This window comes from Notechis scutatus, chromosome 1 (genome assembly GCF_049901735.1).
Source record: "Notechis scutatus isolate UNSWTSFEM ecotype Mainland chromosome 1, rNotScu1.2, whole genome shotgun sequence".
NCBI lineage: Eukaryota > Metazoa > Chordata > Lepidosauria > Squamata > Elapidae > Notechis > Notechis scutatus.
The window spans coordinates 313,902,027-313,917,731 of NC_142009.1; the positions used below are offsets into that span (position 1 = coordinate 313,902,027).

At 42.3% G+C, this 15,705-nt stretch overlaps 1 protein-coding gene across 1 annotated transcript in view; it reads right to left on the minus strand.

Annotated features, from left to right (window-relative positions):
* HIF1A (hypoxia inducible factor 1 subunit alpha) overlaps positions 1 to 15,705 on the minus strand; it is a 49,718-nt gene that overhangs the window by 22,588 nt on the left and 11,425 nt on the right. Inside the window, exon 2 of the mRNA XM_026670164.2 lies at positions 1,277 to 1,467. Within this exon, the coding sequence (XP_026525949.1) occupies positions 1,277 to 1,467 (191 nt within the window). The remainder of the gene's footprint in view (positions 1 to 1,276; positions 1,468 to 15,705) is intronic.

The following is a 15,705-nucleotide window of genomic DNA, read 5'->3' on the forward strand; positions in this document are numbered from 1 at the left end:
CTGATTTGTATTGGTTTTTATGTTACTGTCTATGAACTTCCTAGAATCATTTGGGATTGGACAGCATCTAAATAGAATTAAATAGCGTACCAATAACTTGGAAAACTGAGTTTCAGAAAGATATAAACACCCTGAATTAGATTCAAAGCAATTTATTTTACTGTCCGCTAAATATTACATGTCTAGTAGTGAGCATGTTGTCCTTGATACCAAATTTTAAAAAGTTTGGCCTATTGAGTATGAGTAGTATTTTCAGAATAACAAGAAACAGAAGAGGCTAAGTCACCCACAACTGTAAAACAGGATTTATAATATTACATTTGCATCTCCTGCTTTTCCTTCAGGGATTAAAAAAATCTGTATGTGGAACCCTCAGAGAGCCTTCCATTTGACCAAATTTAATCCAACAAATTTTAGACATCATGTGCCTTCAAACTATATCTTGTGTCTTTTTTGTCTCAGGAAATTTAGAAAAGTTTTGCTGGTTTTGTTCCGGACAGCACAAAATTAACTGATGCTAGCCTCTTGGGCTTTGCTGTCTAAAGTAGCATCATGATTTTCAAGAAACACGCACTAACATTTCTCTAACTTTGGATAAATTTTAAGTAATGCCTGTTGGACTTATAGCTAACACAAAACTCTCTGTTTTTAGATAGCAAAATTCAATCTTCGTTATAACCCAGGTTTTTCCTGAATAAACTGTTGGAAAGGTGGATAGAATACTTTTTCTGCCAAAATATATTGCAAGTACACAGTAGTTTGTCCCTGTATCAAAGTTTTTCAGTTTCAATCCTCACCCCCATATTGAACTTCAAAGTCTGAAAGAAGCATGACTATATATCAATGCTAGAACCATGCCTGTCATGGTGAACAGTTTTAATTAAGCCTTCAATCAAGTATTAAATGCTAATAAGCAATGTATATGAAGCAAAAATTTAATGCATAAATAAGGTTATGTACAATGAAGCCATAAATACAAGATTAAAAAATGTTCTAAGACCTATGATTTTTATTATACATTCTAGACTTGTGCCTGCAGTCTTCAAAATACCAGCAAGTCCTTTCCTTCGAAGCAGTAACAATAATGGAAGTAATAGGTTGTGAAATTAAAAAAAAATAAGGTCTTTGGGCTTTATCATTCTAAGAAATAACTTTTTGAGATTGGGGAGATAAAAAGAAACTGCTGGGAGGTAGTTTCGGATCATAGCATCATAGATAGCAAAGTATTCATTCACTAGCCACTGAGAAATTTTCACCCATCTGCAAGAATGCTTACCTGCATCAAGCAGCTTTCTCATACGGAGGTAGCTGATTGTAAGTCTCATAACAGAGGCTTTATCAAGATGTGCGCTCACGTGATGGGGAAGAGGCAACTGGTGAGCAAGTTCATAGAACACTTCTGATTCTTTACTTCTCCGACATCTGGCTGCATCTCTAGACTTCTCTTTTCTACGTTCCGAGCTAATCCTACAAAAATAAACACAATATCCAAATCCATATATATGGCTGAAAAGTATCACGAAAATGAGCTCTTAGACTACTTAATCAAGGTTCACAAACAAAATATTTGTACCCAATGCATGTTTCTGCATCTATTCATCATCATGCCCTTGCAATCCACAAATCTATCAATAGTTTATGACTTTAAAATATTAACACCTGAAATATTAAAATCAGCAACAAAAACCTTGTTTTGAAAGGTGCATTTTAGAACCTTTTTTAAAAAGTCAAGAAAAGGGGTGCATTTGACAGACCTAAGTTAATTACATAAAGACCCAATTAGCTCATTGTAACAGAAAGTAAATCTTATCAGATTACTTCAGTGAGCAGGATACTCCAGATCACAAGAACTTTAAAGATAATAACCAATACTTCCTATACTAATTAAAGTTTCTAAATACAGTCCCTTGTGGAGGCCGTTTTTGCAGTCAAATTTTAAGGATTCATAGTGTCATTTTCTTCCAGAAAGTGGTAAGAATAAGCTTATAAAAACCTTAAGTGATATAAAGATTTTGAGCTGTAGTTTTAATCTAGGAAATTAGAGCATGATCAAGTTCAAAGCATCCATAAATTATGCACCAACTCCTTTTGCAAAAGTGTAATCATCTAGCAATTCCCTGGAATTATAAATCACTACAATAAGCACTTCTGTCCTGCCTGAATTTAATTTTAAGATATCCTTTATTCTCTGCTGCCACCACTTTTACAGCGTGATAACTTATGGAGAGTCCCTCCTGAGCCCCTTGATCCACACACTATGCAGCTGTCGGGTATGCTCTCTCTTTATCTGACCATTACCTGGGCAGCATCTCTTTGCCCATTCTCCCAAGGTCATTCCCACATACCATTACACTACTTGAGGTTCATTTTGAGCTATTTGCAGTTCTTTCTATAAAGAATATTGCCTAGCTTTCTATCGGGTTTGAAACTAAATCAAACAATATCATACTAAGGATGTCCAACCCAAAAACTAATTAAACAATGTCATCTGAACCTAAATATCTTCCTTCTGGAATTATATCCAACTTGAGAGCTATATAGCTCCCAATCCAGCATAAGGATAAAATCATGCAAATTAACTTAAATTAACTTGAATAAACAGTTAAGAAGTAAGGTAAATCAAACTATTTTTAATTGTAGACAGGTTTTTAAAGTCTAAATCAGAATTGAATTGGTTCTAAATAAATAATATGATACTTCCAATTTATTCCCCCCAAACTAGCCCAGGTTCACACAAAAGCTCTTAAACCTGGTACCATTCAACAGAGCATCTGGTCACTGCCCTTTTGACACAAATAATTATTGCAGCCGCCTCCCCGACTTTCCTTCCCGCTTTGTTCTCTCACCCCAGAAAAGACCCAGATGATCAAATCCTGTTCTTCAGTTTTCCAAACCTAGCTCAGTTCCACCAGAAAGCTCAAGAGACTTGTGGTGCTACCATTCTCCCTCGAGCCGCTCGGAGCATCCAGAGACTGGGATGTGCTTCTGAGTCCTCTTCTTGCAGGCTGAGCTTTAGATGAGGAAACGCTCCGCCCCCTCACGTGGTATCGCGCAGCGTCTCCCCAGTCTTTTGCTCAGCCTCGAAGAGTCAGGCTGTGTTTCAGAGAGCTCCTTGGCTGATCGCACATTTCTTTCCTATTACAACCCTCTCGTCTTGATAAGGTTTGCTTTTCCTTCCTCCTCCTGCGCAAAGGGTCTGGACTTAAGGGAAAATTTTTCCCGTCCTTGGGGCAAGGCTGCGGGCTCGCAGCGCGATAGCGCGACCCCCCACCCTTATCTGATCGCCGCTGCCTCCGCGTTGCCTCGTGGCACGCGTTTTTCTTTACTGCTGGATTCCCCCCACCTTAAACGCCGATCGGGAGGGTCATCGCCCCTAGGGCCCTAGGCGCTGTGCTGACCAGCGAAGCCCTCCCTTCCGTCGTCCGAAGGCGTCCCGACGGTTCAGCTTGCGGTCGCCATTTTGGCTCCGCATCGTGGTCGGGCGCCATTTTGAATTTCTTTAGCTGCGGCGAATTGGAGCCCCAGGCCTTGGGTCAAAGCTTAGCTGCCCATTTCTTCCACCTGGCTGGCCCTTGTATTACTTGTTGGCCTCCCGCAGCCCGTTTTTCGGGGCGAAGTTGCAGCCCCCCCCCTCCGGTTTTATTTTTCTTGTCTGGAGGCCTGCTGCCAGAGGCTCTTCTTCTACCATAGGCCTCAGGTGTTTATTTGACTAATTGGCCTGTACTGAGATATACGAAGTTCTCACTGTTACGGTTACTGTTTAAAAAAAAAAAAAAAAAAAAATCTATCTATATATACATAGACTTAATACATATACAAAAGGAATATATTAAAAAAAAAAAAATAATAATTATAATAATAATAACTTTTGTCTTGTACAATAATATTTTTCGTACATATATAAATATATACGGATAACCTGTATATACATTTGGTACAAAAGCATAATAAAGATAAAAATCAATCAAAAGGATAAGGAAGAATTATAATTAGAGTATCTATTTTTCTGTACATACTATATTTCTTAGATACCTTACTGTTATCTCTGTACACAACAAATTCCAAAAGGGGGAGAGGGCCAGCTTCACCTTCACCCGGCCTCATCCAGGCCTGATCTGGGCGAGCCAACCGCCTTTGCTAGTAATTGTATCTAACATGGCAGACGACAATCCCTCTAAACGTCCTTCTTTGAAGGCTAAGGCAAAGTCCCACTACTTGCGCAGGCAGGACAAGGAACCTAAGGGCTCTAGACAGGACAAGGAACCTTCCAAGGCCGCCCAACGTGACGCCTTAAGGCGCCACAAAGCGCTGGAAAAAGAGTTTGACCGGCGTTCAAGGGAGTCCCGCTCGGAGCCGTCAATACCTCCTCCTCCAAACCCTTCTACCTCTGCTCAATCTCTCCCCTCAGACCCCTCTTCCCTACCTAGGCGCAGTTCGCTTCAGGGTCTTCCGACCCCGGACCTCCGACCAGACGGACCCCGAAGCCACCTTTACACCCACAGCCGCTGGTCTGCGCCACGATGAACCCTCTACCTCCGAGGTTCCACCTCACATCAGGGCTTGGATGGAATCAGCCATCCGCCAGGGCATAGCAGAGGGACTACAACACATGACAAGATCAGGCTTCTCCGCGAGCCTCCGAGCACGACTCGATATCTATCAGATCCCTTCCACAACCGGTCCCCCAGTTGATCAGGTACTCTCTCAGAGGGACAGCCCTCCTCCGATTGGGGCCCAGGTGGAGGAGGAAGGGGACTTTGGGGATTTCAGGGAAGAGGAAGAGGATTCCCGGATGGGATCCTCCGCTACAGTGAACCCCTCTTAGAGGCTGACATCATGGAAGGGGAGATGTCGGAGGACGAGGACCCTTCTCCCGACCAACCCTCCTTTGGGGGCTGTTTAAACCGCATATGTTCAAGTCCTCCTCCTTAAGGCCAAGAATGTCTCTGGCCTTCTTTCCCAGCCCGCTGCAGAAACCCCCCTGTCCCAGAGGGCCCGGAAGACTCCATTTCACCCAACCAGTGGTGGAAGCTGAGGTCATCCCATCCCCTCCCATCTTCGTAGATCTGGTAGCGAAGCAACTTACCTCCTCAGGGACCCCTCCCACTCCCTCTAGCCAAGACAAGAGATTCTTTAATCTCGATTCGGCTCTGTCTAACCTCCTGAATATCCCGGAGGTCGATGACCCCATTGTGGGTCTAGCCTCCTCCTCTACCCCTAGTGAGGCCCTAGAGGCCTTGAAACCTGAGGACAGGCGGGCGGAGCAGGCGCCACGCAGGGCTCACCTATCTGACGCCTGGGCCATTAAGTCAGCTACGGCCGCCTCATTTTTCACGAGGTCCTCTATCCGCTGGCTACGCCAGCTCAAGGACCACATCCCTGCTTCCAATCTCAGAGCTCACCAGGATATAGCGGTTAGTGGCTGCAGCCGAGTTCTCGGCTGACGCCACTTACCAGTCGGTAAAATTTTCTTCCAGGGCCATCACGTCGCATGTCACGGCTAGACGCATGCTATGGCTCAAACACTGGCAGGCGGACGTAAAGAATAAGGTCAAGCTGGCCACTGCCCCCATTACGGGAGATAAACTGTTTGGCCCAGCTTTGGAACCACTGCTGGTCGAGGGCCGCAGTAAGAGAAAGTATTTGCCCTCCCTTTTTCGAAGGTCGGAGGCCAGGGGCTCTCAGCCCTTTCGGAGGAGCTTTCCTCGCCCCTTCTACCAACCCCCTTCCCGCCCAGATATCCTAGACCCCCTTCCTTCCGATCCCAGGACCGCACGGACCCGGGCGACAGATCCAGACGCGGTGGCGGCTACAAGAGACCCTTTCGGGGATCGGGAGGAAGGCCCTACCGCAGAAGGTAGAGCCTCTTCCTCCCCCCGTTGGCGGCCGCCTCAGCCACTTCGCCGCCCAATGGGACATATCCACTTCCGATGCATGGGTTAGGGACACAATCAGGTTTGGCCTCGCCCTGGAGTTCAGGTCCGCTCCCCTGATTGTTTCTTCCCCTCCCCTCCTCAAGGGATCCCTCCAACGTGCACTAATGGATGCAGCCATCCATCATCTTCTTGACATCCAGGCCATTCAACCTGTCCCTCCGGATCAGAGAGGAAAGGGGTTTTACTCCCATCTCTTTGTGGTGCCCAAACACTCTGGGGTTGGAGAGCCATCCTGGACTTGAAACGGCTCAACCGTCACCTTATCCAGCGTAGATTCAAAATGCACACTTTGCAATCAATTCTTTTAGGCACCAGGCGGGAGACTGGTTATCTTCCATAGATCTTTCGGAGGCATACCTCCATATTCCAATCAGGCCTTCCCATTTCAAATTCCTCAGGTTCTGTCACAATAGCCTTCATTATCAATACGTGGCCCTTCCCTTTGGACTGGCCTCGGCCCCGGACCTTCACCAAGGTCCTGGCGGCTCTGGCGGCTCATCTCAGGAGCGTTCCTGTCCGCCTCCACTGCTACTTGGACGATATCCTTATTCTATCCCGTCCAAATCCCAGGCAGTCAGGGATACCAGGGTCACTCTCTCCACCTTACAGGCACACGGGTTCCTAGTCAATTGGCAAAAGAGCCAACTTACCCCTTCCACCCGAATCAACCACTTGGGCGCCATAATTGATTCGGTTTCTCAAAGAGTTTTCCTCTCCCAGGAGAGGTTCCTTAGCATTCAGGCCCTGGTCAAACAGATCAGGCGTTCAAGGAGGGTGGCCTTACTGGACCTCTCTAAATTGTTGGGCAAAATGGTGTCATGCATCTCTATTATTCCCTGGGCCCGTCTACACAGCAGATCCCTCCAGTGGTTCCTGCTCCCATTCCAACGATCCGGAAGAAGCAACTCGAAGGCCAGAGTCAGGGTCCCTCCAAGGGTCCTCACGTCTCTTCTATGGTGGACCAATCCGCCATCAACAGAGGCCATCTCTTCGCGGAACCTCAACGACTCACCGTCACTACGGACGCAAGCCTGTCCGGTTGGGGCGCTCATCTCGACTCGCTCTCGGCTCAGGGCAGATGGTCGCCGTCCGAGCAAAGGTGCAGCATCAATTGGCTAGAGCTTCACGCTGTCCATCTGGCCCTGCGCAGCTTTCCTCAGATCCGCAAACATCACGTCCTCGTTCTCACGGACAACGCCATGGCCAAGGCCCATATCAACAGGCAAGGCGGCACCCAGTCCATCCAGCTAATGAGGGAAGCCGAGCGCCTTTGCCGCTGGGCAGAATCCAACCTCCTATCACTAAAGGCCGAACACATCTCCGGAGTAGACAATACTCAGGCGGACTGGCTGAGCAGGGCCACGGTGGACCAGGCAGAATGGCGTCTCCATCCATCCCTGTTCGAGGAAGCGTCCAGAATATTCGGCCTTCCGGTGGTGGATCTCTTCGCCTCCCCGTCCAACACTCAGCTTCCACGGTTCTTCTCCCGGTATCCATCTCACCGGTCGGAGAATCACAATGCTCTGCGCTGCCCATGGCCCCCAGGGCTCCTATATGCCTTCCCTCCGCTCCCGTTAGTTCCCAGAGTAATACAGAAACTTCTTCAGGAGAGGGCAGACCTTCTCCTGGTGGCTCCCTATTGGCCCAGGCGACCGTGGTTTGCGGATCTCCGCAATTTATCGGTAGCGCCCCATGGAGGATCCCCGGACAGGGTCTCCCTCTCTCAGGGGCCCCTTCTGCATCCGGAGCCTCAATGGCTCCAGTTAGCCGTCTGGAGGTTGAGCGGATCCGTCTGACTAGTGAGAATCTCTCGAGTCAAGTCATCGACACTATTTTGGCCGCTAGGCGACCTTCCACTACACGAATTTACGATGCCACTTGGAAGGGGTTCTGCAAGTGGTGTAGCGGGTCTCAGATTGATCCCCTCTCTCCCTCAGTGGCTCAGATCCTAGATTTTCTTCAGGAAGGCCTCCGTAAAGGCCTCGCACCTAACACCCTGAGACGACAAGTTTCTGCCCTCTCAACCGTGGTCTCCTGTGATAACTACGGTTCCCTTTCTCATCACCCCCGAATTAGATCTTTCCTTAGGGGCGCCACCAACCTGTGCCCTCCCACTGTTCACAGGTTCCCCACATGGGACCTCAACAAGGTCCTCGTTTCTCTCACACGTTCCCCGTTCGAACCCTTGAGAGATTCATCCCTTCAGTTTCTCACCTTTAAGGTAGTTTTTCTAGTAGCTATTACTTCTGCTCGTCGAGTTTCGGAAATAGCAGCTTTGTCAGTTAGGAGCGATCTATGTGTATTCCACGCTGATCGGGTGGTCCTTCGTCCTGACCCCACATTCCTACCCAAAGTTAACTCTCCCTTCCATAGGTCACAGGAACTGGTTCTACCAAATTTTTGCCCTAGGCCCTCCAGGGGCAGGGAGGTCCTCTGGCACACCCTAGATGTTAGAAGGGCCTTGCGTATATATATTAAGCGCACTCAACCCATGCGAAGGTCGGAATCCCTCTTCCTATCCTTTCAACCCAGGTCACTGGGGCTTAAGGTTTCTCCTTCCACCATCAGTCGCTGGATCAGGGCTACTATTGCGAGGTGCTACCTTTCCCATTCTCTGCCCGCTCCGGGTGGAATAACCGCCCATTCCACCAGAAGTGCAGCCACCTCGGCGGCCTGGGCCACGCAAGCCCCCATCGCTGACATTTGTCGGGCAGCCACCTGGACCTCTCCGTCCCCGTTTATCAGACATTATAAAATAGATACGTACGCCTCAGCGGAGGCCTCTTTTGGCCGACGGGTCTTACAGAGGGTCATCAGTGATCCGGAGGGGCCTTCGGGCCAGACGGAGTCCCCACCCGTGGGACAGCCCAGCTTTGGTATGTCCCAGTCTCTGGATGCTCCGAGCGGCTCGAGGAGAATGGGCGTTGGTTCTTACCTGATACGCCCCTTCTCGGCGAGCCGCGAGAGCATCCAGCCCCACCCTAATTTCTCCGTCTGGTGGGGAGTCTTGCTTCAGCCAAGGAGCCAATAGTAGATTAGATAGAATTAATAACCTCTCTTCTCGTTATCGCAAAAAACTGGGAGACGCTGCGCGATACCACGTGAGGGGGCGGAGCGTTTCCTCATCTAAAGCTCAGCCTGCAAGAAGAGGACTCAGAAGCACATCCCAGTCTCTGGATGCTCCTCGCGGCTCGCCGAGAAGGGGCGTATCAGGTAAGAACCAACGCCCATTTCATTCTTGGTTATCCTGCTAGCTATCTTTACACTGAGCATAAGCAGAGACCTCCGCTATCCTGACCTAACCTCCTAGATCTTCTAAAAGCCAACAACACTTCTCTTCAAAGGTCCCGATGAAAAATCATCACAAGGCAATGTTTTCTCCCGCTGCTGCTTGAGTAACAAATTAAGGCTGCCACAATATTCCTTTCACCATGTCAGCTGCATATTTGTATTTTCTTAGACCCTTCTATGCTTGTCTCAGATTTTGTTTAGATGCCTTTGTTTTCTTGAGGTCTTCCCCCCCCCCCTTTCTACTTTATACATTATTTTTTGGCTTTTCAATTCAATTGGTATTTCTATTGATTCCTTTAATGTTTTTCCCCTTCTATTGTGTTGCCTCTTTTTAATTTCAATAACACTTAACAAGTTGAGTAGTGTACCATCAGTTTAATTCTGACCTTCAGGTTTTTTTCAAGAAGTCTTTCAGGGCACTTCACATGGAACAGTTTCTGCTCTGTAATCCTTCTTATTATGTGATCCAGAAAAAAATAATAAAAAAATGTAGGTGTATTATAAAACCAACTGGAAAGGCCAAAATAGGACTTATGACACAATTTATTACATTGGCCAATTTGATGGAGTATAGTATAAATCTTTATTTTAGTTGCTAAGACTAAAATTCAACAAGAAGAATAAAAGAATTACCAGGATCTGAAGGTTTAAAAATACAACATATTTAAGAATATTTGATTCTTGATCACCTATATCCATGATATTCTTTTGAAGATTATGTATACTTTCTATTATTTTGCAAACAATTAATCTTAAGTTTTTGACAAGGAAGTTTACTTCATTATGTAAAGAGGGATTTTTTAAAGTCTTGAAGTCAACACAGTTAAGTCTTCAAGAGGCTGAAATAAATACCCTTTGCTGCTATTTTGTGTACTGCTAATCCCAAGTCTAAGAAGATAAGAATACAGCAGACCTTGAGACGCTTACTGCTAGTCATTTTATAGACTTTAGCTAAACTATAGCAAGGATTTATAGATGAATAGTGAATTAAGAATCTGGTCAAAGCCACAATAGAATTTGTCATCAAATAATCAATTGTTTACTATTTTTATTTTTTAAATAATCAGTAATATCCAGGCATTTCTTTTTTTTCCAGGAAACCTATCCTGTTGATAAGTTTAAGAATGAGACACTGACATAAATGTTTTAGATACAATCAGCAGGAAGTTAAAAAAAAAATTTTGGTTATTTCTTTTCATATGTAGGGCTAATTACTGGCTAGATATTTTAAAACACCCTTAAATACTTGTTTTATGTGCTGATGCATGTGCTTACTAAATGTGATATACTGTATAATTAAATAATATGTAAATATTATAAACCATGTTGAAATCAACTTACACAGCGTAGCATTTATGTTTTTGAATTCAATATTAATCTGTATTTGTGGCCTCAATCAACACTGATAATCTGTGAATTCAGAAAGCAAACAAAGTAACACGCAGTTGAAATGAAATGTTAAATGTTAATTTATCAAAAAAATATTTCATCCATTTTTTAAAAAAAGTATTTAATTTATTTTAATAACAAATTTAAATACTTTCTGTTAATTATTGTAAAATTGATCTTAAATCTCTGGAAGGATTAGTCCTCCACATTTCCGGTATAGCTTCAGATACATTTGACGTGTACCATACATCCTAAAATCATTCTTCCATTGTCAGATCAAGCTCTAAAACATTACAAACAATGCTATAGGAGAGTGAAAGAGTACTTAGAATTGCTACCACTAAAAGATTTAAGTGTATGTGTGTGCATTCACACACCACAATAAACCATAAATAATACCAATTTAGTATTTTATGTGAATTCACCCACAGGTTAAAAGTCTGTAGAGATTCTCAGTCATTCAGGTCATGGTTGTCCCAAAGGTGCTTTATCTGGAGGCAACTGGACTTTGTTATTTCTTTTGAAGGCGTTTAGCTTCTCATCCAAGAAGCTTCTTCAGCTCTGACAGCTGTCTGCAAGGAATATAAATCCTTCCATTCCCCACTATCCTGTCAGAGCAGAAGAAGCTTCTTGGATGAGAAGCTAAATGTCTTCAAAAGAAAAACAAGAAAGTCCAGTTGCCTCCAAAAATACTCACAGGTTTATAAACTATGATTTATGGCCTTAGTTGTATGAACCAATTTATTGAACCAGGATTGGGCATTTTCAATTTTACTGAAAAGTGTGAAATGTGTGTGCTTGAACAGGATTAACTCTTCTCAGGAAACAGTATTTCAGGGTTGTTGTTTTTGTTGGCAGAGGATTGCAGGAGGCCGTTACAGCCAAAAACAGAGCTTGAGAGCCTGTTTTAACTGGCAGAACACTTGGTCCACCCCCAGTGCCCCCCCAACACAAGTGATGTCTAGCTGGCCACAGCTACACCAGCCAGACCTACCCTGCACCCCCAAGTCAAACACAGCCCTGATACAGCAAATCGAGTTGGACACCCCTGATGTAGAACTTCGTAATTTTTAACAGAAAGCTGCCAGTTGAAGAAATCATGAGTGAAAATTAAATTTTAACAAAGAAGTATTCTACAGCACTACATTAATATTTTAAAGTATTTTAAAGCACTACATTTGGGTCTATCAGATTCTAAATGCTCAAGGACTGAAAGGAACATTTCTCCTTGAACCAGCCAGCCTTCGCCCCTCTACCAAGAAAGATTCAGTGGAACAAAGACAGATAACATTCTATATGGCAGTAACTTATCTACAGAATCTTTGTTTTACTGAACTTCTACTGCCACTACTATGATTTTCACAACAGTTTAAAATCAATTGTCTTAACTTGAAAATTAAGCAGCAAAAAGTCCAATTACCACTTGAATAGGAGACCACTAAAAATTCCAAAGTTATAGCTTAGACTGGGAAGTTAAAACACCACTGCTTATGATAGATCACTTCCATAAAGTTACTCAGAAAACTCAGAGACAATTACAGACATGTAATTGTAAGAGTCAAATTAAACAGCTCAACTTACTTTTTTATATCTGTATTATATTGCAAACAATGTTTTTCATGCAGATTACAAACTACCACGATAGTAGATGGACTTGGCAACCATTTGAGGTGGTGGATAATGATACGCCGTTAGACAAGATGGGTGGCACACAAATCAAATCGGAACGATCAATCAATCAATCCACACACATTTTCATGTCATTGTGGAGGCATCACTGTTGTTGCACACTCTGTTTTTTTTTAATGACAGTTTTATCAACACGATAGTAAATATAAGTCAGGTATTCTTTCCTAAAATCTATGCAAGAACATCATAGTAACAAGAATTGGGCCAGTTCTTTTTTAAAGTATTGTTTTTATTTAGGTTGAAGGTTTCATGGAAATAATCTAAGCACTGTATCCAGGCTACAATTACTCATTTAACATATGCATAACCATCGAAAGATAGAGTAACAGTTTTCATGCAAAATGAGGAACCAAATCTTTCCTGTGAAGATTATTTCTAGCTTAATATTATTATTGTCTTTCCTGCAGTTTAAAAAAACAACTATTTCAATCCTGTAATTCAGCACTTGTTTATTCTTCTCATATGTGTAACTGCTTCCAGATAACCATCTTCATCCATCTGAAGGTTTGGATTTAAAAGAAATAAATACATAGTATTTATATTTTTCTCTGAACCCAGAAATTACTAATGATTTTCAGCTGGCAAAGGTAAAACAGCCTCAAATTCAGGCTTCTTAAAGTAGGCATGCTGTTTGTATTACAACATATTCATCCAACTTCTTGCAGCTACCGGTAGAGACTCATACTCACTAATTTAAGAGTATAACAAGAAGCATTTTATTCAAGTTATATATTAGCTTGACTTCCAACTAATTCACCCTTGAATAAAAGTAACAAGGTCCAAGGTCCTCCTTTATAATATTAAGGGTATCAGTATAGCCTCAAACGGGTTCTTTATCTCTTCTTTCTACTCAAAGCTTGCCCCAGCTTGACCAAACAGAACAGAATTAAATTGTTACCACTTTCATTTTTTATCATGGCCTTCCAAAGTGATTCACATTAAAAGTCCCCAACTCACAACAAAGCCTAGAGAACCAGTGAGTCTCCAAATGTGGTGATTATTTTTTATTAAATTTACTCTAGCAAGTCTGGGAAGTTTACAAATTATTTAAACTATGAGAAACCAGGCATGAGAAATGTCAAGAAACCCCCCCACCCCCAAAAAAGCCCCAGATAAAATGTCCTGATAACAAACTTGGTAGAAACAAAAGAAAACAATTCTAGGTTAAAAGATAACATCATTCTTTTATGTATACTCACAGCATTTGCACTAAGACAAATTCCTTGTGTGTCCAATCACACTTGGCCAATAAATAATTCTACTGTCTGTCTGTCTGTCTATCTATCTATCTATCTATCTATCTATCTATCTATCTATCTATCTATCTATCTATCTATCTATCTATCTATCTATCTATCTATCTATCTATCTATCTATCTATCTATCTATCTATCTATCTTTACCAAAGGCATGAGTGAAAAGCTGTTCCCGAAACCACAAACTTATTTAAAATTGATGGTGCTCCCTAGGACTGTTGGAAGTTACAATACGACAATTTCTGGAAAGCAATCATCACAGTCCTATATGTTTTAATGATTATCACATGCTGTTTAACACTGAGACAATAGTGTTTACATCTACAGTAATGAATATTAGTGTCTACTATTTAAAGGTCTCTATTCAATCCTTTCAGGTATTTGGTAGATATCAAACTTATGCACTGGACAAATACCATTGGATTCCTCTTGGTATTGCAGCTCCCATTTCCCAGAGACACAAACGATAAATCTGCTCCATCAAGTATGTAGATTTTCTAGAATAATTTGGGAATGATGTTTCAGAATGTTGGTGACTAACCCAAAAGAAGCAAATAAAGTGTGCTGCTCTCTAACCATCCAGTCTACCTGTTATGGTGAGTAAATGGAGAAAGCCAAATGATTACAGTTGAATGGTATCTTCATGTGAATTATGTCCAAATTAATTCAAATAAGCTTAACCTGATTTTATTCAGATTGAATTGTGTGTTGAAACACACAATTTATTTCGCCAAAGAAAGAAATGTATTCATTTACAAAATGTAAAAAGGAAAATTAGGGATACCAAAATGTAGGCTTTTTATGGCACAAAGTAGCTTGTCAAGGGTTGAAAATCATTTGAATTGTTTCAAATCTGAAACTTCTGCTTTTAAGCTAAAAATGAACATTTTAGCTGCGTTTGTAGAACACTTCCCAAATCTTGAAAACAATCTTTTTTGCACTTGAAACAGTAGTTTCACAGTTGACATGAAAGGGGGGGGTTAGTTTGTATTTAAACAGTTACCTCCTTTGCAACAATTAAACTAAAATATAAGAACTGCCTAACAATCCCTATAAAATTACTTAATTCACATGGATTTGCCCAAATAATTTTAAAACAAGAAAGCAGAACCTTTCTGCTTTATACTCATCGTTATACTCATCATTCAGTATACTCATTGTTCAGTCATACCAGACATAAAGTTGGGCATTTTGTAATTCATTTCTGGGAACAGATATAAACTGGAAAAGCTGGGAGGGAATATCCAAAGTTTCTGCAGAAAAAAAAAATCTAGTTCAAATTTGAAAGTTTCAGAATTGTATGACGTTTATTTTATAGATGAGTGTTCTTAAAAATATGCAAGAAGCAGGTATTTCATGGCTGATTCTAAGACAAGAAATAAGAGAAGAGAGAGGCTTCATTTGCAAAATAATGAAAAAAGCATTCTAGTTCTTTCCTGTAGTCCCCATGTGGCCAGGGCTGCATGGTGGATTTCCTGCTGTGAAGCAAACTAACAGGAAGTGGCCAGAATGGTTCCACAATGGTCAATACTGACAGTGGAAATTGTGAAAAGGACTTGGATATAATTCCTAATCTGGGGGAGGCAGGGAAGCATTACAGATCTTGATAATGACATTTCAATAGAAGAGTATAAAGCAGTGGCCATTTCTGGCGTATTTTCAAGCAGTATTCTTTGATATGCCAAATATATATTGTAATTGCATACAACCTCATTGCCTACTGCCCAACATTACTTCCAACATTCCAATGTAAATATTTCCCCAAATATCAAGCCTTTTATTTGAATGTACTTATTTAGCCAGCCATCTAACTTGCAAGTGACTCTGTACAGCATCCAGCACTTAATTTAAAAACCAATAAATACGTAAAAGACACAATTCTTAAAAAAAAAACCAAACTATAAATATACTATTCACAATAGCAAAAATGATTAAAATTAATTTAATCATATATTAATGTAATAATAATGTTTTATGAATATATTGAGAGGTCCTGCCGTAGTTTGGTAGAAATCTGGGAACTGATTCACACATTGAGATTCCAATGAATCCTCAGAAAAAGATCTTATTGTCGTAAAGGCAAGAAAGAAAGTACAGTTGCCATTGGATTATGTCTTCAATCTAAGGGCCTGAGATGCATTGTG